Raw genomic sequence first — 20,366 nt, 5'->3', positions numbered from 1 at the left:
AGGGCACCTGGCCCTTTCCTCCCTTTAAAGAAGTAAAATAAACACCCTCTCTCTGCTCCTGTCTCTTCTCTCCCTTTCGCAGCCGCGTCACCAGCCAAAACCCTGACAATGACGTGGGAAACTCCCCCAGGAAGGGCTGTCCCTGTGGGAGGAGGTGCGGGGACCCGGGGCTGCCCCCTCGCTCCTGCCCCGCCCTCCCTCCCTCTGTCCCTGCACAGGCCTGGCCGCCGGGCTCGGCCCCGCCCCCATCGCGGAGCCGCTCAGCTCAGGCTCTGGCCCCGCCCACCCCGCAGGGAGGCGCATGCGCAGTTCCTTGCAGACCCGGAACCGGCTGTGGAGGGCAAGATGGCGGCTTCTCCCTGAGGAGGGTGTTTGTCTTTAAAGCTGACGCTCCCCGCCCCCCTCCCCGCAGGGAAGGCTGAGGGCGCTGCCGGCGCTGAAGTCCGTGTTGGGGTCCCCGCCCCGGAGCCTCTCTCAGCGGTGAGTCCGCGTCCCGGGAGGCTGCGCGGTGCGGGCGCCACGTTCCTTTGGGAGGAAACGGAGGCCCCGGCCCGGGGTCTCTCCGCCTGTGGCTGTGGCCACCGCCTGCCGCGCGGTTTTCCCGCTGAAAACCGTTCCCGGGGCCGCCGGTGCTCCCCGCGGGGCAGAGAGTCTGGGTCAGGGGGTTCCCGCCCTTTGCGCCCCTCCCCGCCCGGCGCTTCCCGCCCCAAGAGCCCGGATGGCTCTCGGCCTGGGGGTCTGCACCCCCCTCCTAGGGCCACCCCCATTTAATAAGGGGTCTGCCTGCCCGGGGAGCACAGTGTCCATGGGGGGGCTCAGGGGGAAGGACTTCGGTGTCCCCTGAAGAGGCGATCTGCCCGCAGGGAGGGGCTTTGTGGGCGCGGTGACTGCGGGGGGCGGGGACCCAGGCTCGGGGGGGTCAGGAGAGGGAGTGAGAGACAGACACGTGGGCGGGAGACAGGGCAGCGAGGGGTCCACAGAGAGGGGCCCATAGGCGGTGTGGGGGGGACTGGACAGCGACCGTAGGAGTGAGGGGGTCACTCGGGAAAGTGGCCTGAGGAGGAAGGAAGTGGAGACACAGGGAGGAGGGGGAGCCCAGAGAGAGGAAGGGGGGTTGAGAGGGAGCGGGTCCTGGGGAGCAGAAGTGGGGGCCGCACAGGAGGAGGCACTTGAGACAGAGACACTGGTTCAGGGAAGAGTTGGGGAGCGAGTGCAGGGCCAGAAAGGGGGGCCCAGGGATGAGGGAGCAGAGGGAGCAGCCCTGAGTCAGCAGCTGTGGGAGCGGGACAGACGGGAACAGGCAGCAGAGGGGCCGCGGGCGTGGGGAGGGGAAGACGCAGACGTGTGTGGAGATGGAGCCTCAGAGACCAGGAGAAAGAGCCCCTGAAGGGAAGGAGGTTTCAGGAGTTTCATGGTCCAGGTGTAGGGCAGACAGAGAGAAAAGGGAATGATCGAGGGACAGGGAAGTGAAATATAGGAAAGGACCGCAGTGGGGAAGAAGGGAACAGTGAGACAGAGACAGATCCATAGACAGAAATACATAGTAATGGGAAGGAGGGAAACCCTAATTTCAATGAGATGGGAGCTGATGGGATGTGGGTGATTAAGTTGTGATATATCTGCTTGAGTGTTTATATGGTTAAGTTAACAACTGAATTATTTAAACAGATTTGACTGAGAATTATAAATTTCCACTTTATAAGGTTTGCCAATTGTATATTTATTTCATTCCATTTGAAACCCTTATTCACACAGAGGGAGAGACTGTTCCTGATGGGCCCCCTGTCATTTCCTGGGATGGAAAGAGGAGTTGACTTGTGACAAGAAATGACTGAGTCTGCCCCCACAGGATGCTTTTTATTAAGAAACCAGGAGTCCAGCCTTGCTGCTGGCCACTCCCTCTCTGGCCATTCAAGCATCCATGCTGCAGCTGATCAGGCCCTCCCCCAGCTCAGGTGTGGGGAGTCCCCTGCCTCCCTGCCCCCGATGCTGTGCTCCGCAACCTCTTCCTGTCCTGTGGACCTGTTAGGGATCCCAGTTAATTAGCATATTTCTCTATTTTATATACACTGAGTGACCAGATTATTATGACCACCCCATCAGTACTTCATTGACGGTACCAAAAATACTGATTATTGAATACTTCCTAAGCAAATTCTCTTAATGTTTTATTATTATTATTTGCATAACTAATTCACTTCATTGTACTGATGGGGTGGTCATAATAATCTGGGCACAATGTGTGTGTGTGTGTGTGTGTGTGTGTGTGTTTGTGTGTGTATATATATATCTGGTTTACAAAAATGTGTGCATTCGGGGGTCCCTCAGCCCAGCCTATGCCCTCTTGCATTCTGGGACCCATCAGAGGATGTCCACCTGCTGGCTTAGGCTGGCTTCCTGGGGGATTGGGCCCAAGCTGGCAGTCAGACATCCCTCCGGCGGCCCTCTGGGGATGTCCACTTGCCAGCGGGGAGCAGGCCTAAGCTGCAGTCGGGCATCCTTAGCGCTGCTGAGGAGGCGGGAGAGGCTCCCACCACCACCCCTGTACTGGCAGCTGTCAGCCTGGCTTGTGGCCGAGCAGAGCTCCCCCTGTGGGAGCACACTGACCACCAGGGGGCAGCTCCTGCATTGAACATCTGCCCCCTGGTGGTCAGTTTGTGTCATAGTGACCATTCATTCCCAGTCATTCTGCTGTTAGGGTCAGTTTGCATATTACCCTTTTATTATATAGGGTAGAGGCATGGTGCACGGGTGGGGGCTGGCTGGTTTGCCCTGAAGGGTGTCCCTGATATGGGTGGGCATCCCACTGGGGTGCCTGGCCATCCTGGGTGAGGGGCTGATGGGTGTTTGCAGGCTGGTCACAGGGGTCCCCACTGGGGTGCCTGGCCAGCCTGAGTGAGGGCTGGTGGCTGTTTGCAGGCTGGTCAAGCCCTCCCCGGTGGGGACTCTCACCCCATGGAGGTTTGGCCAGCCTGGGTGAGGGGCTGATTGCTGTTTTCAAGCTGGCCTCACCCCCTTCAGGGTGGGGATCCCCACTGGGGTGCCTGGCCAGTCTGGGTGAAGGGCTGAGGGCCATTTTCACGCTGGCCAAGCCCCTAACCCCACCCCCCACTTCCCCCGGTGACGGAAACTCACAGCCTCTCCTTTTTCCTTTCTTTTTTTTTTTTATTCTGGCATTTATTTACCTTCTATAATTGAAACTTTGTTGCTTTGAGTGGAGCTCAGAGCCAGGCTCTGGCAGGCGGGAAAGCTTGGCTTCCTCCATCACTGGAGCAACCAAGCCTCCTGCTCGTTCCGTGGCTGCCGGCCGCCATCTTGGTTGAGTTAATTTGCATATAGTCACTCTGATTGGCTGGTGGGTGTGGCTTAAGGCGTAGCAAATGTTCAGTCAATTTGCATGTTTGCCTTTTATTAGTGTAGATACACACACACACACTAGTGGCCTGGTGCATGAAATTCTGCACAGGGGTGCGTGTGTTCTCAGCCCGGCCTGCACCCTCTCGAATCTGCGACCCCTCGAAGGATGTCCCGCTGGCTTACAGGGATCAGGCCTAATCCGACAGTTGGACATCCCTCTCGCAATCCGGGACTGCTGGCTCCTAACTGCTCACCTGCCTGCCTATCTGCCTGATTGCCCCTAACCACTCTGCCTGCCGGCCTGCTCACCCCCAGCTGCCCCCCACCGCCGGCCTGCTTGCCCCCAGATGCCTCCCCCCGCCAGCCTGATTACCCCCAACTGCCCCCGTGCCAGTGTGCTCGCCCCCAACTGCCTTTCCTGTCAGCCTGCTCACCCCAACTGCCCCCCGTGCTGGCCTCCTTGCCCCCACCTTCCCTCCCCACTGGCTTGCTCATCCCCAACAGCCCCCCTGCTGGCCTGCTCACTCCAAACTTACTGCCCCTCCCCGCTGTCCTGATCTCCTCCAACTGACCCCCACTGACAGCCTGCTTGCCCCCAACTAGCCCCCATGCTGGTCTGCTTATCCCCAATGGCCCCTTCCCCCTTGGCCTCTAACCGCCTCTACCTTGGCCCAGCCACCATGCTTTGTCCAGAAGAATGTCCGCAAGGTCTCCTGCAAGGTCTCCTAGTCTAATTAGCATATTACCCTTTTATTAGTATAGACTGGAGGCCCGGTGCACGAAATTCGTGCACTGGGGGGTGGGGGTTCCCTCAGCCTAGCCTGCCCCTCTCACAGTCCGGGAGCCCACAGTGGATGTCTACTGATGGCCACAGTCTGGCAGCAGAGGCTCGGAGTAGGCGTCCCGTGTGTGTGTATGTGTCTGCGTGTCTGCTGGGGCCTGCCCCCAGCCATGCCACGTAGGCTTGAAGCAGTTGCCGTGTGTGTGTGTGTGTGTGTGTGTGTGTGTGTGTCTCTCTCTCTCTCTCTCTCTCTCTCTCTCTCTGCTGGGGGCCTGCCCCCAGCCACACCATGGAGGCTTGGAGCAGGAGCTCCTCTGTGTTGATCTCTCAGGCTCCTGGCCTCCACTGCATGTTGTACTCTCCCTTGAGCTTTGGCCAGGATGAGGGTGCTGCTTGCAAGCTGGGCTTTCCTGCTCCAGGATCGCCATGGCGACGGGGCAGCAGGCCCAGCTGGGGGCTGCCCACAGGCCGGGCTTTACCACTTCCAGGTCTCCATGGCAACCGGGGAGCAGGCCCAGCTTGGAGCTGCCCATAGGCCGGGCTTTCCTGCTCCTGGATCAGGCCCAGCTTGGGGCTGCCCTCAGGCCGGGCTTTCCTGCTCCCGGATCAGGTGCAGCTTGGGGCTGCCCGCAGGCTGGGCTTTCCTGCTCCCTGATCAGGAGCAGCTGGGGGCTGCCTACAGGCTGCACTTTTCTACTTACCGATGGCCGGATCACCACAGCAACCCAGGGCCCAGCGGCACTTTCCTGCTCTCCAATAGTCATAGGGTCCCGGCTGGGGGCGGGTCTTAGCAGTGCGGGGCTTAGGCGACACGGGGTCCCGGCTGGGGGCTCAGGTGGCACATACGGGTCCCGGGTGGGGGCAGGGCTTATGCCCCGCTGCCCAGGGCTACACATGGGGCCCAGATGGCCACTCGTGCTGTCCCGCCCTGCCTGTAGTATAGGATAGAGGCCTGGTGCACGGGTGGGGGCCGGCTGGTTTGCCCTGAAGGGTGTCCTGGATCAGGGTGGGGGTCCCACTTGGGTTCCTGGCCAGCCTGGATGACGGGCTGATGGCTGTTTTTAGGCTGCCCACACCCCCTTTAGGGTGGGGGTTCCCACTGGGGTGCCTGGCCAGTCTGGGTGAGGGGCTGAGGGCTGTTTTCAGGCTGGCCACACCCCCTTCAGGGTCGGGGGTCCCTTTGGGGTGCCTGGCCAGCCTGGGTGAGGGGCTGATGGCTGTTTGCAGGCTGGCCACAGCCTCTGGCAACCCAAGCTCCCAGCCCCTCCTTTTTTTCTTTTTACAGTGCCTCCTTGAGTGGAGGGAAGCAGGTATCTGGGATTTATTTATATTCTATAATTGAAACTTTTTAGCCTTGAGCGGAGGCCAGGGTGGGTGGGAAGCTTGGCTTCCTTTATTGCCAGTGGAAACTCAAGCCTCCTGCTTGCTCCAGTGCCATGGCCGCTGCCATCTTGGTTGGGTTAATTTGCATACTTGCTCCTGATTGGCTGGTGGGTGTGGCTTGTTGCTGTAGCAGAGTGGCACCAATTTACATGTTTCTCTTTTGTTAGTGTAGATAGATAGATATAGATATCCTATCTAATAATAGACAAACGTGGTAATTGACCATACCTTCGCTATGCCTCCCATTGGCTAATCGGGGCTATATGCAAATTAACCGCCAACAAAGATGGCAGCTAATTTGCATACTGTAGGCATGGTGGGACAGCACGAGCCGCCATCCAGGCCTCTGTGTGCGACCCCAGAAGCCCCCTGCCTGCTGCCCGTGATTGGATCCAATCCCAGGCCACGGGCCAGCCCCGGAAACCCCAGAAGCCACCTGATATGACAGTAACTATATCAGTAAGCACTCTGAAAGTCAGTGGCATAAATGCACCAATTAAAAGACATTATGAGGGTGAATCAAAAACAAAACCCACTTTAAATATGAAGACACATATAGATTAAAAGTAAATGAATTAAGCTGCAGCCTGTTTTGCTCAGGGGATAGAGCATTAGCCCATGGACTGAAGGGTTCCAGGTTCGATTCCAGTCAAGGGCATGTACCTCAGCTGCTGGCTTGTTCCCCAGTCCCTATCAGAGCATGTGCAGGGGGCAAACAATCAATGTGTCTCTCCCTTTCCCTTCACTCTCTCTAAAATTCAATGGAAAAACATCCTTGGGTGAAGATTAACAAAAACAAAGTAAATGGATTAAGTAACATTAAAGAGATTATAAGAAAAATATATTCCAAATTTTGTTAGTTGTATAATGGTTATGTTTAAATTATTAACACCTAAGAAATTGGGTGAAGGGCATAAAATATATGCTGTAGTATTTTATAGTTTTTTTTTACATGTATGAGATTATTTTAAATTAAAATATTAAAAAATTAAAAATTAATAAAATGTTAATTGAAATGTATCTGAATTACATGAAAAATCTACTAATTGCTTCTAGCATAATTTATTAAATTGTGCTAAAATTTACAAGTGTTCAATTAAAAAGTATCTTTTTTTTAAAATATATTTTATTGTTTTTTTCCAGAGAAGAAGGGAGAGGGATAGAGAGTCAGAAACGTCGATGAGAGAGATTGATCAGCTGCCCCTGCACAGCCCCTACTGGGGATGTGCCCGCAACCAAGGTACATGCCCTTGACCAGAATTGAACCTGGGACCCTTCAGTCCGCAGGCTGACGCTCTATCCACTGAGCCCAACCGGTTTGGCAATTTAAAAATATCTTAATTCTAAATGATATAATAGAAAATATGTAATAGTGCAGTTATAAGCACTTACCTGAAAATTAAAATTTAAAGAAGTGAATTTAAAGGGATTAGCCAAAGAAAATATATGCACAACCCATGGACACAGAGAACAGTATGGTGATGGTCAGAGAGAAGTGGGGGGCAAGAGCTGGATAGAAGGCCAAAAGGGGGGAAATAGGGAATCCTATATCCTATCTAATAAAAGAGAAACATGCAAATTGACCATAACCCCGAACGCTCCCCATTGGCTAATAAGCAGATATGCAAATTAACTGCCAACCAAGATGGCTGCCGGCCGCCAGGCACCTGAAGCGAACAGGAGGCTTGCTTGCTGCAGTGACGGAGGAAGCCAAGGTTCCCGGCCTGCGGCAGCCCAGCTCTCAGTTCCGGATGCAACAAAGTTGCAATTATAGAACCTAAACAAGCTCCAGATAGCTGCTTTCAGCCGGTAGTGGGCTCAGAGCTTAGAGCGGCAGTGATGGCAACAGTATTTCAATTATAGAACCTAAACAAAGCCCAGATATCTGCTTTCAGCAGCCGAGGCCTCAAGCTGGAGCCGGCCTCAGAGCTAAAGTCGGCTCTTAGCTCCAGTGACAGCCATAGAAAGTAAATAAATCCCAGAATAAAAGAAAAAAAAAGGAGCGGCTGGGAGCTTCAGTTGCCCAACAGCCTGAAAACAGCCCTCAGCCCCTCACCCAGACTGGCCAGGTACCCCAGTGGGGACCCCCACCCTGATCCGGGACACCCTTCAGGGCAAACCAGCTGGCTCCCACCCATGCACGAGGCCTCTATACTTTACTACAGGCAGGGCGGGATAACGTGAGCTGCCATCCGGACCGCATGTGCAGCTCTGGGCAGCAGGGCATAAGCCCCGTCCCAGCCGGGACCCTATGACTATTAGAGAGCAGGAAAGTGCCGCTGGGCCCTGGGTTGCTGTGGTGATCTGGCCATCGGTAAGTAGAAAAGTGTGGCCTGTAGGCAGCCCCCAGCTGCGCCTTCTCCCTGGTCGCCATGAGGATCCGGGAGCAGGAAAGCAAGCCTGGCCTGCAGGCAGCACCAAACTTTGCCTGCTCCCCAGTTGCCATGGTGATCTGGGAGCAGGAAAGCAAGCCTGGCCTGAGAGCAGCCCCCAGCTGGGCCTGATCAGGGAGCTGGAAAGCCCGGCCTGCGGGCAGCCCCAAGCTGGGCCTGATCCAGGAGCAGGAAAGCCCGGCCTGTGGGCAGCCCCAAGCTGGGCCTGCTCCCCGGTCGCCATGGGGATCCAGGAGCAGGAGAGCCAAGTCCAACCTGCAGGCAGCTCTAAACTGGGCCTGCTCTCCGGTTGCCATGGAGACCTGGAAGTGGTAAAGTCCAGCCTGTGGGCAGCCCCCAGCTGGGCCTGCTGCCCCGTCTCCATGGCGATCCTGGAGCAGGAAAGCCCAGCTTGCAAGCAGCAACCCCATCCTGGCCATAGCCCAAGGGAGAGTACAACATGCAGTGGAGGCCAGGAGCCTGAGAGATCAACACAGAGGGGCTCCTGCTCCAAGCCTCCATGGTGTGGCTGGGGGCAGGCCCTCAGCAGACACACACACACACACACACACACACACACACACACACACAGTGCCTGCTCTGAGCCTCTAATGTGGCTGGGGGCAGACCCCCAGTGGGGACATACACACACACACACACGCACACACACACACACACACGGGACACCTGCTCCGAGCCTCTGCTGCCAGACTGTGGCCATCAGTAGGACATCCACTAAGGGCTCCCAGACTGTGAGAGGGGCAGGCTGGGCTGAGGGAACCCCCACCCCTCAGTGCACGAATTTCATGCACCGGGCCTCTAGTAATAATAATAAAAGGCTAATATGCAAATTGACTGAATGGTAGAATGACCAGTTGCTATGATGCGCACTGGCCGCCAGGGGGCAGACGCTCAGTGCAGGAGCTGCCCCCTGGTGGTCAGTGCACTTTCATATGGGAAGTGCCACTCACCCAAAAGCTGGCTTATGGCTGGCCAGTGCAGACGTGGTGGCAGGAGCCTCTCCCACCTTCTTGGCAGCACTAAGAATGTCCAACTAACGGTTTAGACTCGATCCCTTCGTGGCCTAAGCCTTTAGTCAGACATCCCCCGAGATCTCCCTGGCTGCCAGAAGAATGTCTGACTGCAAGCTTAGGCCTGATCTCCCGGGGAGTGGGCCTAAGTCGACAGGTGGACATCACCCAAGGGGGTCCTGGACTGCAAATGGGCCCCGGCCAGGCTGAGGGACCCCTCCTCCCCACCGAGTGCACAAATTTTTGTGCATCGGGCCTCTAGTATGTAGACATTAGAAGGATCAATCTTTTTTTGTCTGCCATGGCTTTGATTTTCTCTGACATTTCATTCACGTAAATAGTCGTTAACTTCTGAAATAAGCATTGGTGACATCTCACAAGCAGCTATTATCATTCTTTGCTTATATGAGGTAGTCTCCACATTTTTAAAACTTTAAATGTAGAAATCATCACATTAAAAAAACAACCACCCTAATTGTTTTTGTTTGTTTGTTTTCTTGCACTGTTCCCAGAGATACTTCAATACCCGCTTGGTGCATGGATTGGGCGGAGCAAAATCCTGTTCCATCTCCCTGCTCTAAAAATACATTTAATATATGTCCTTGGATAGAGGTCGTATCACATATTAAACTAATAAGAACAGATACTACACTTGATCTTAGACAAAAGGCCCAGCAGCGATGTTTTTGGTTTTAAGTATTGTGTGTAGTTCAGATTCTGAGACCTGTTTCACTTCCACTGTTTATCATCCCTCAATGCATTCATTGACACTTAGTCAATAATATGAGGCTATCTCAGCGTGCACTGGTAAGGATGTCAATGATCTTAACAGTCAGAGTCTAGTTATGTGAGTTGGTCTAATGTTCAGTAGTCGATTCTTTTCCTTTATGTGATTTGTTGAATTTGTGTCTATGAGTCACAGAAGAGCCATTCCCCTCAAGTACCTGTTGTCCATCCTCAGAAAATATTGAAGAATGGACTGGATTGACCTGAAACTTGGTTCCCACAGAGCCCATCTATTCATGGTGAATTCACTTGATCAGCATATTTGAATATCTAACGTTTCCCAAAGACTTTAGTATGAAGATCTACTATTTGTAATTTCCTGGAAAAAGAGGAAGGAAATCTACCTAGGAAACCTGCACTGGTAAAACTTCTTGCTTCCAGCCATCTGTGGGAACCATGTCAGAGATACCAGATAGTCAAGGGTAATTAGAGTGTGAAGGACTCATCTGTAATATGCCAGACAGCCAAGGACACTCTGAGCATGGGAATCTTAATCAGGTTGATCAAAGACTATACAGAGATACAAGGCCACTGCAATCTACACTGTGTCCTTCTATAACCCAAAGGATTGATGTCACTGTTAGCAGGAAGCCTCTTATGTCTAATTATTAAAGTATATTAGTGAGGCTAGAGACCTCAGATGAAGCTGCGAGCTGCTACTGCTATGATGTTAGGCTAAGAGCTTATGGAGAGCTCAGATATAGCTACCTTGTGAAGCCTGCATGCTAAAGAGGCTGGGAAGATGCAGGGAGCTCAGGTGCCGCTACTATGTGAGGCTGTGAGTACAGAGGCAGCATGTGGCTGCTCAGATGATAGCTGTAGGCACAGAGGATACTGCTGCTGCTCAAGGCTGTGGGTACAGAGGCTACTGCTACTTTTTGGGAAAGATGTATTTGTTTATCAGCTGGTGTGCGGCTGCCTGTATAGGACTGTTATAAAGAGCTGTTTTGTCTGATGGCTCATGGTTAGCAGTGCCTATAGGGCCACTAGCTTCTATAATAAAGACTCATATATACCCACAACTTCTCATGGCTTTTTCTACTATTTGGTATTCAAGAAGTTCCAGCCCCTGGCAGAGGAGCTCAAACCCCACAGTTGGTGTACTCGAGCTGAGGGTAAAGGAGGAACTTAGACTACCTGTAAGTTCCCAGCAGTTAGTTCAGCGAGCAGGGTTCAAGGAGGAATTTGCTCTCACAATTAGCACTATGAGCAGGATTTAGCAGTAAGTACTCCCGGAGAAATGGATCCTACTCTGACACATGGTGTGGTCAAGCAGAATTCAGAAGAATATAGGGACTCCGAGTAGGTGTGCTGTGACACCATCACACTACCCAGAGGTCTCAGGTGTGCTGGGACTTACGTCTGTTACCCAGGGCTACTGAAATCAGCTCTAAGGGAGTCTTACAGGCCTCAGGAGTGAACTGGAGAAAGATGGCATAGCTTGGGCCTCTGCAGGCTTTTTTCAGGGTAGGTAAGCAGTGCTCTGTTGGTTTGGTGTTTTAGGAAATCAGCACATGCTCTCATTGATGTAGGAGTTTGTAGAAGTCTTTGGAAGGACAGACATATGAAGATAGAATAAAACACCTCACATTAGTATCTCATTGTTCCTGACTCTCTCCTGTTACAAACGTAGGATGGGGTGGCCTTTTTCTCATTTCCAGGTCCTTCTGACTGTGGGTGTGAGGTGAGCTGTTTAACAGGCTGTGTGGACGCCTTTGAAGGCACATTCTGTGGTTCCTCAGTTGTCACTTGAGAAAACATCCAGGACCAGCATCAGTAACCAGGACCCAAATGGCTGCTTGTCAGGTAAAAGATGAGGCTATGCTTGCTTTCCTCTAACATCTTCGAATATATTTCTCTACTTCTGATATTTTGCCTTGCCAGGTTGTTTAACTTTCCTTATTTCTTATGATAGTCAATGTTAGCAGTTTTATATTTCCCTCTCTCCTTAAAAAAAAAAAATATTTTATAGACTTTTTAACAGAGAGGAAGGGAGAGGGATAGAGAGTTAGAAACATGGATCAGCTGCCTCCTGCACACCCCCCACTGGGGATGCGCCCGAAACCAAAGTAGATGCCCTTGACCAGGATCCAACCTGGGACTCTTCAGTCTGCAGGACACTCTACCCACTGAGCCAAACCGGTTCGGGCTTCCTCTCTCCTTCTTGATGTATATTTTTACTGATTGCAAAAGGAAGAGCAAAAGAGAGAGAGGTAGTAACATCAGTGATGAGAGAGAATCTGATTTGCTGCATTCTGCACGTCCCACACTAGGATCTATCCTGCAACCTGGGCATGTGCTGTGATTAATGACCTCTTGGTTAATAGCTCAATGGTCAACCACTGAGGCACACCCTCCGGACCAGGCAGAATAATCTTGTTCTAAGATTATTCATAGTAAAGTTTCAAATAGGATTGTGGCTCTTATTCCATGAGAACTGCAAGTTACATTAACAAACCCCTTGAGTTCAAAGTTATTTGTGAATTTTTTCCTGTGTTTTCATTTTCTGTGTATTCAGACATATGGCATGTGATGTGGTAACATTGATATCACAAGTAAAAAGTGAGCTTCTTACACATGTGAAACATAGGCCCCATCTCAGAACACGTAGCAGAATCTGTATTTTTAGAAAAGTGCAATCATTGTTTATGTTACATACACTTGAAGAAGTGCTTATATTTCTTTCTTTTTTTAAAAAAATATATTTTATTGATTTTTTACAGAGAGGAGGGGAGAGGGATAGAGAGTTAGAAACATCGATGAGAGAGAAACATCGATCAGCTGCCTCCTGCACATCTCCCACTGGGGATGTGCCCACAACCAAGGCACATGCCCTTCACCAGAATCGAACCCGGGACCCTTCAGTCCGCAGGCCGACGCTCTGTCCACTGAGCCAAACCGGTTTCGGCAAAGTGCTTACATTTCTGACTCACTATGACATCTCCAGCTGAGAAATACACACCACTGACCCTGAATGATGCAAACATAGCCCTCAGAAACCCATATGCCTGTGTCCATGCTTTAATTTTAAAGTTGTTTACTGAAAAGCAAATTCTGTACCATGGATTGGTGAGCCTGTGTCATCCTCATTTGTCACATCAGAGAATGTTACTGGGGCAAAGTAATCTTTTTATTTTTATTTTTAAAAATTTTTTATTGTTTAAAGTATTACGAATAGTAGTACATATGTCTCCTTTTTTTCCTCATTGACCATCCCTCGGCCTCCCTACCCACCGGAACATGCCCTCACCACCACCACCACCACCACCACCCCCACCCCAGTGTCTTGTGTCCATTGGCTATGCTTGTATGCATGCATTCAAGTCCTTCAGTTGATCTCTTACCACTGGCCCCCATCACTCCCCAGCCTTCCTGCTGTACTTTGACAGTCTGTTCGATGCTTCTCCAAAGTTATCTTATTGGATGATTCAGGATACTCCCCTAGGTCCAAACCTCTTCTAACACTGTGTTCATGTTATTGTGAACTCTTCTGGTGACCTCTTAGTAAATGTGTCTTTTCTTTCAGGGACCGCTGACCTTCAGGGATGTGGCCATAGATTTCTCTCAGGAGGAGTGGGAATTCCTGGACCCAGATCAGAGGAAATTGTACCTGGATGTGATGTTGGAGAACTACAGCAACCTGGTCTCCGTGGGTAAGGGTGACTTCCTTCCTGAGTTCCTACACCACGCGCAGGGTTTTGTTTCCTTTATTACTTTAACATCTCTAGGACCTTCTGCTTTCTAGGGTAGATTCTTACTGTCTGTATTGTGTATCTGATCTCTCAAAACTTCCATCTTATAGAAATGTCTCATTATGTATTAAACCACTACTTCCTCATTTGCTTTAAAAGTACGGCCCATAACTACCATTTTTTTTTATATAACGTGGACTACATTTGATTACTCACCTGAGGGAAATCCTGTAGTATCTTTCTCTTTGTGACTTGTGTGCTTCACTTAAAAATTGTCATGAACGTTTCTCTTTGTGGTATCAGGTGACAATATCTATTTTTATTTTATTTTATTTTATTTTTTAAATATATTGATTTTTTTACAGAGAGGAAGGGAGAGGGACAGAGAGCCAGAAACATGGATGAGAGAGCAACATCTATCAGCCGCCTCCTACACACCCCAACTGGGGATGTGCCCCCAACCAAGGTACATGCCCTTGACTGGAATCGAACCTGGGACTCTTCAGTCCACAGGCATACGCTCTATCCACTGAGCCAAACTGGTTAGGGCTCTATTTTTATCTTATTGGCAGAAAGACATTCCATTATACATATATGGTAAATTTTCTTCATTCATTCTATTATCCATGGACATTTGAGTTGCTCCCATCTGTTGCAGCCTCTTGTGAATAACAATTATAATGGACACAAATGTGTAAATGGCTCTTTCAGATCTTTTGTGAATATTTTCCGATATATACCTAGAATTAGGATGGCCGCCAGCAGTATTTTCTTTTCTTTTTCTTTATGCTATTATTTAATTACACACTTAATTTGTTATTTTGTATTAATTTCTGTTTCTGTACAGGGACACAGCTAACTTTGTGACTTGGTCTTATATATTGTGTTTTGAGAAATTCATTGGATTTTTCAATTCTAGTCAAATTCACTGTGATTTGCAATACACAATTCTGTTACTTCTTAATGTGATCATTTTATTATTTTATATTTTTTCTTGTGATGATGGGAGCTACTTAAAATATTTTAAGGCTCTAGCTGGTTTTGCTCAATGGATAGAGCGTCAGCCTGCAAACTGAAGGGTACCGGGTTTGATTCCAGTCAAGTGCACATGCCGGGTTGCATGCTGCATTCCCAGTGGGGGGCATGCAGGAGGCAGCCAATCAATGATTCTCTCTCATCGATGTTTCTCTCTCTCCCTCTTCCATGAAATCAATAAAAAAATATTTTTAAAAATATATTTTAAGGTTATAACAATATACTTTAAACTCAGTGTGTCAGTTGCATAGAAAAACTCTGCTACTTGCCATCTGTACCCGTGTACCCATTTAAGTTATTGATATGACATTATCATACCAGGTATACGTTGTGTGTCTTATAGCAGAGATATAAGATTTTATTTATTTATTTATTTTAAATTAAATCTTTATTGTTCAGATTATTACATTGGTTCCTCTTTTTTCTCCCCATAACTCCCCTTCTCCCAGTTCCCACCTCACCCTCCGCCCTTACTCCCCACCCACTGTCCTCATCCATAGGTGCACGATTTTTGTCCAGTCTCTTCCCGCATCTCCCACACCCCTTTCCCCCACAAGAATAGTCAGTCCATTCCCTTTCTATGTCCCTGATTCTATTATAATCACCAGTTCATTCTGTTCATCAGATTATTTATTCACTTGATTCTTAGATTCACTTGTTGATAGATGTGTATTTGTTGTTCATAATTTGTATCTTTATCTTTTTCTTCTTGTTCCTCTTCTTAAAGGATACCTTTCAGCATTTCATGTAATACTGGTTTGGTGGTGATGAACTCCTTTAGCTTTTCCTTATCTGTGAAGCTCTTTATCTGACCTTCACTTCTGAAGGATAGCTTTGCTGGATAAAGTAATCTTGGTTGTAGGTTCTTGGTATTCATCACTTTGAATATTTCTTGCCACTCTCTTCTGGCTTGCAAAGTTTCTGTTGAGAAATCAGCTGACAGTCGTATGGGTATTCCCTTGTAGGTAACTGATTTTCTTTCTCTTGCTGCTTTTAAGATTCTCTCTTTGTCTTTTGCTCTTTGCATTTTAATTATGATGTGTCCTTCACCTTGAAGGCAAAAATGTCACAACTGTTCCTCTGCCTCTTCTAGCTCCTTCTCAATTTCCTTAAAAACATGATTTGCCTTAAGCCCTTCAACTGCAGCTCTGGTTGGAGCAGACTCAATTTGATGAGTTCTGGCAGCTTCGGGAAAACCCATCTTGTAGATTGCGACCACTACAGCTCCTCTGAGGCCTAAATTATGCTGCAGAGCAACCTTTGCACCAGGAACTTGCCTTTTCTCTACTGTATTTTTTCATTTGGGTATTGAGTTTTTTAATTTCCCACTTCGGAGTGGTTTTTTAAAATATACTTTCTCATTGTATTTTTATTTTGGTCATAACGTTTTCCTGATGTTATACAGTAGTCATTTTTTTCTACATTTTGTTTTTAAGATACTTATTTTCCTTTTTTTCCATTTAATTAATATATTTTCATTGATGTAGTGCCACTTTGATTACATATATTTTGTGTTTCTGATGGGACACTTTCTGTTTCTTTGCATGACTTGACATCTTTTGTTGAGATTCAGGAATTGTAAACAAGCAGGCTTTTGAACATGTTTTCTGTAAGAAGAAACAAATAATAACCGTCTGTGGAACAAATTCTAATTTCAGTCAACACTTTTTTCAGGATCTGTATTCTTGGTTCGGTTGTCTGTTTAATTTCTCAGTTAGAAATGTTCTCTGTTTCTTTCTCAGGCCCACGGTATCTTTTCAGGCTTGATATACATCTTCAGTACCACAGTCTTTGTGGTACTTGAACACTTTCTCGTTGCTTCTTTGTAGCAGCCACTACAGTGCACTCACCGTGTACTGCCATTGTGTTCTCACTCTGTGTCATGCACAACAGACACATGTTCTTCAAGATGCTTCAAAACAGGGAGATCATTGAACATGCACTTCCCTCATCTCTCTCTCTCTCCAACTAAGAAACTGGGAGGTGGGAGTGTTTTTATAATGTTGCCATTGTGTTCCAGGGAGGTTAATTAAGCAGGTATCATTGGCAAAAGTGAGCACCTCTTTGTCCCACTTTGATATGACTTTTCCTCATTGTACCTATCTTGAGCTTTTTTTGAATCCTTCACTTGCATTTGGAGTACTCAAAACTGTCATTTGCTCAACACTTGCTGGTAAGTTGAAAGTATAGTCACCTGATTGTCGAAACTGAAAATTTATTTCTTTCAGCTATGTCATCTGAAGATGAACAGGCCTTTTTGCCAAAGCCCGAACCACAAGATGTATGCTCTGAAATAATACTGGTAAGATATAAAAGGTAGTAGCTTTGATAATGTACACTTAATGAGAGCCTTGGAATTTGAGAAAGTTGATGAGAAGAGAGAATCCTATGTAACAAAAGCCTGATATGCTAAGTATCTGGTTGTCTAGGCATCTGTTCAACCAATCAAAGCAAAATATGCTATTGATATGCTAAAGCTGCTCAACTGCTCACTATGACATGCACTGACCACCAAGGGGTAGACACTCAACATAGGAGCTGACCCCTGGTGGTCAGAACACTCCCATATGGGGAGTGCCGCTCAGCCAGAAGCCAGGCTCATGGCTGGCGAGTGCAGTGGCAGTGGCAGGAGCCTCTCCCACCTCTGCCATGGGAGTTGGACATCCCCTGAGGGCTCCGGACTGGGAGAGGGTACAGGCCAGGCTGAGAGAACCCCCCCTAAATGCACAAATTTTGTGTACCGGGCCTCTAGTATTAATATAAATAGAACTAACCTGTAATCATTATTAATAATAAAATTATTGTTACCAAAAGAGGTCAAGGGTATTATGCATTTGAGAAACCTGCCACTTTGAAGTCAGTTACATTAGCAGATCAGTGTGTTTCTGCACATGAAGGTAGAAAATGACTTTTTACTGTTGTGTGTCCTTAGAAAGGAAATCTGAAAAAAACTAGAAACTCAGTCTGTGTTATGAATAATCATTTAATTGTTTAAAGTGTGTGGTGGAATTAATTGTTCAGTCAATCCTTTCTAAAATTTTGAGATTTATAATGTACTTATGCAATTTAAATGTGCTCAATTTTACAATATATTTTTATTTTTTTTAAATACATTTTTTATTTCAGAGAGGAAGGGAGAATGAGAAGAACATCAGTGTTGAGAATCATTGATTGGCTGCCTCCTGCGCACCCCTCACTGAGGTTCAAGCCCACAACTCAGGCAATACATCTTCACTCAAACACTTAGCCACGCCTTCCAGGCATTTTGGCAATCTTTTTTTTTTTTTTTTTTTTTAATTTTTTTTTTTTTTAAATATATTTTTTATTGATTTTTTACAGAGAGGAAGGGAGAGAGATAGAGAATCAGAAACATCGATGAGAGAGAAACATCAATCAGCCGCCTCCTGCACATCTCCTGCTGGGGATGTGCCCTCAACCCAGGTACATGCCCTTGACCGGAATCGAACCCGGGACCCTTCAGTCCGCAGGCCGACGCTCTATCCACTGAGCCAAACCGGTTTCGGCCATTTTGGCAATCTTTTAAACAAGGATTCATTTTATTCCTCTAACAATTAAACATTTTATTTTTTGTTTATAATTTTTTTTTTTTTAAATATATTTTATTGATTTTTTACAGAGAGGAAGGGAGAGAGATAGAGAGTTAGAAACATCGATGAGAGAGAAACATCGACCAGCTGCCTCCTGCACATCTCCCACTGGGGATGTGCCCGCAACCCAAGTACATGCCCTTGACCGGAATCGAACCTGGGACCTTTCAGTCCGCAGGCCGATGCTCTATCCACTGAGCCAAACCGGTTTCGGCTGTTTATAATTTTTATAGATTGGGGATGCTTTTTTTACACAACCATCTTGGTTTAATGAGTATCACAAAATGGTTCTTATAAAACAAGTGTACATGTTTAATTAAATTATTACTGTCACTGAAAGCCTTTCTATCTCTCGTTATCACCAGGGTACATATACTGAAGACAGAAGTTATCAATGGGACGCATATTGGAAAACCGTTAAGCAAGAGCCATATCATAATAATCATTGGAGAAGTGAGCTTGCAGAGGATCATTATGAAAGTGAAAAACTCTTTGACCAAATGTCCAATCACAATATACATCAAGTTATTCCTATTGTGGAGATGATACTCAAAGAAAGTAAATGTGAGGAATCTTTTCAAGAATCTTCAAGTTACACCAAACAAGAGGGTATTCATGCTGGGGAGGAGGCTTACAAAGGGAATGCCTGTGGTAGAATCTCCAGTCAAATATTTAATCCAAGTAAACTGAAAGAAATCCATAGTGGAGAAGAACCTTATAAATGTAAAGGTTCTAGTAAAACATCTAATTGGCCTTCAGGTTGTACTCTAAATCAGAAATTTCATACTGGAGAGAAGACTTACAACTGTAAAGTATGTGGCAAAGCCTTTAATCACTCCTCACACCGTAATCGTCACCAGCGTATTCATACTGGAGAGAAGCCTTATAAATGTATAGAATGTGGCAAATCCTTTGGGTCATCCCCACAACTTACTCTGCATCAGAGAGTTCACACTGGAGAGAAGCCTTATAAATGTAGAGAATGTGGCAAAGCCTTTGGGTGCTCCTCAGGCCTTATTAAGCATCAGAGAGTTCATACTGGAGAGAAGCCTCATAAATGTAGAGAATGTGGGAGAGCATTCAGTGAGACCTCAGGCCTTAAGCGACATGAGAGAGTTCATACTGGACATAAGCCTTATAAATGTAGAGAATGTGACAAAGCATTTAGCTACTCTTCATCCCTTACTTCTCATCAGAGAGTTCATACCGAAGAGTGGCCTTATAAATGTAGAGAATGTGGCAAAGTTTTAAGCAAGGCCTCAACTCTTACTGAACATCAGAGAGTTCATACTGGAGAGAAGCCTTATAAATGTAATGAATGTGGCAAAGCCTTTAGTCAGTCCTCAACCTTTAATAAACATCAGAGAGTTCATACAGGAGAGAAACCTTATAAATGTAATGAATGTGGCAAAGCCTTTTGGCATTACTCGGGATGTATAAACCATCAGAGAATTCATACTGGAGAGAAGCCTTTTAAATGTAATGAATGCGGCAAAGACTTCAGGGAGTCGAGAAAACTTACTCGCCATAAGAAAATTCATACTCGTGCCCTAGGCGATTTGGCTCAGTGGATAGAATATCGGCCTGCAGACTGAAGGGTCCTGGGTTCAATCCCAGCCAAGGGCACATGCCCAGGTTGTGGCCATGATCCTCAGTTGGGGGTGATCAACTAGTCTCTCTCATCATTGATGTTTCTGTCTCTCTCTCCCTCTCCTTTCCTCTGAATCAATGAAAATTTAAAAAGTTGCAGGTTTGCCCTAACTGGTTTGGCTCAGTGGATAGAGCGTTGGCCTGCGGACTGATAGGCCCCAGGTTCTATTCCAGTCAGGGGCATGTACCTTGGTTGTGGGCACATCCCCAGTAGTGGGTGTGCAGGAGGCAGCTGATCAATGTTTCTCTCTCATTGATGTTTTTAACTCTCTATCCCTCTCCCTTCTTCTCTGTAAAAATATCAATAAAATACATATATATATTTTTTTAAAAGTTGCAGGTTTGGTTCATAGTGCACAAAGACCCAGATTGGGAGTGGGATTCCTGGTCTGCTCAGGGGATGTTTGGGAGGCAACCAATAAACGTCTTGCACATACAGTGGGGCCTTGATTTACGAGTTTAATTCGTTCCGTGACGGAGCTCATAACTCAAATTACTCGTCTGTCAAATCACTGTGACGTTCGCTGTGCCAACTAGCAGTGGGGTATCTGAAGCTGGCTCGTAACCCGAATTATTTTGAACTTGCAACTCAAAGCAAAAAATCGTCCGAGAGACGGCTAGTATCTCAAAAAAAAACTCGTTAGTCGGGACACTCGTAAGTCAAGGCCCCA

The 20,366-nt window shown here is 47.6% G+C and overlaps 1 protein-coding gene and 1 non-coding gene across 8 annotated transcripts; one reads left to right on the top strand and one right to left on the bottom strand.

Annotated features, from left to right (window-relative positions):
* Positions 1-343: 343 nt before the first annotated feature.
* LOC138999664 (zinc finger protein 724-like) lies at positions 344-20,028 on the top strand. 7 transcript variants are annotated; one of them, XM_070401851.1, is made up of 6 exons: positions 413-480; positions 9,847-9,949; positions 11,372-11,516; positions 13,237-13,363; positions 16,666-16,739; positions 18,411-20,028. In XM_070401851.1, the coding sequence occupies exons 3-6, from the start codon at positions 11,502-11,504 to the stop codon at positions 19,638-19,640; spliced, it is 1,446 nt and encodes a 481-aa protein (XP_070257952.1). In that variant the 5' UTR covers positions 413-480; positions 9,847-9,949; positions 11,372-11,501; the 3' UTR covers positions 19,641-20,028. The 7 variants fall into 7 exon arrangements, with proteins under 7 accessions (XP_070257955.1, XP_070257954.1, XP_070257951.1 ...); XM_070401849.1 differs by having other exon boundaries at positions 9,847-10,071; XM_070401854.1 differs by lacking the exon at positions 9,847-9,949 and having other exon boundaries at positions 344-480.
* LOC139000445 (U2 spliceosomal RNA) lies at positions 9,417-9,606 on the bottom strand. Its single transcript, XR_011469622.1, has one exon. It is a non-coding gene; the product is annotated as a U2 spliceosomal RNA (small nuclear RNA).
* Positions 20,029-20,366: the final 338 nt, after the last annotated feature.

Source organism: Myotis yumanensis, unplaced genomic scaffold, assembly GCF_028538775.1.
Source record: "Myotis yumanensis isolate MYYU_CA2020_CCGP unplaced genomic scaffold, mMyoYum1.0.hap1 SCAF_23, whole genome shotgun sequence".
Classification (NCBI taxonomy): domain Eukaryota; kingdom Metazoa; phylum Chordata; class Mammalia; order Chiroptera; family Vespertilionidae; genus Myotis; species Myotis yumanensis.
Note: the sequence above shows the minus strand (reverse complement) of the source record. Positions and strands in the feature narration are given on the sequence as shown.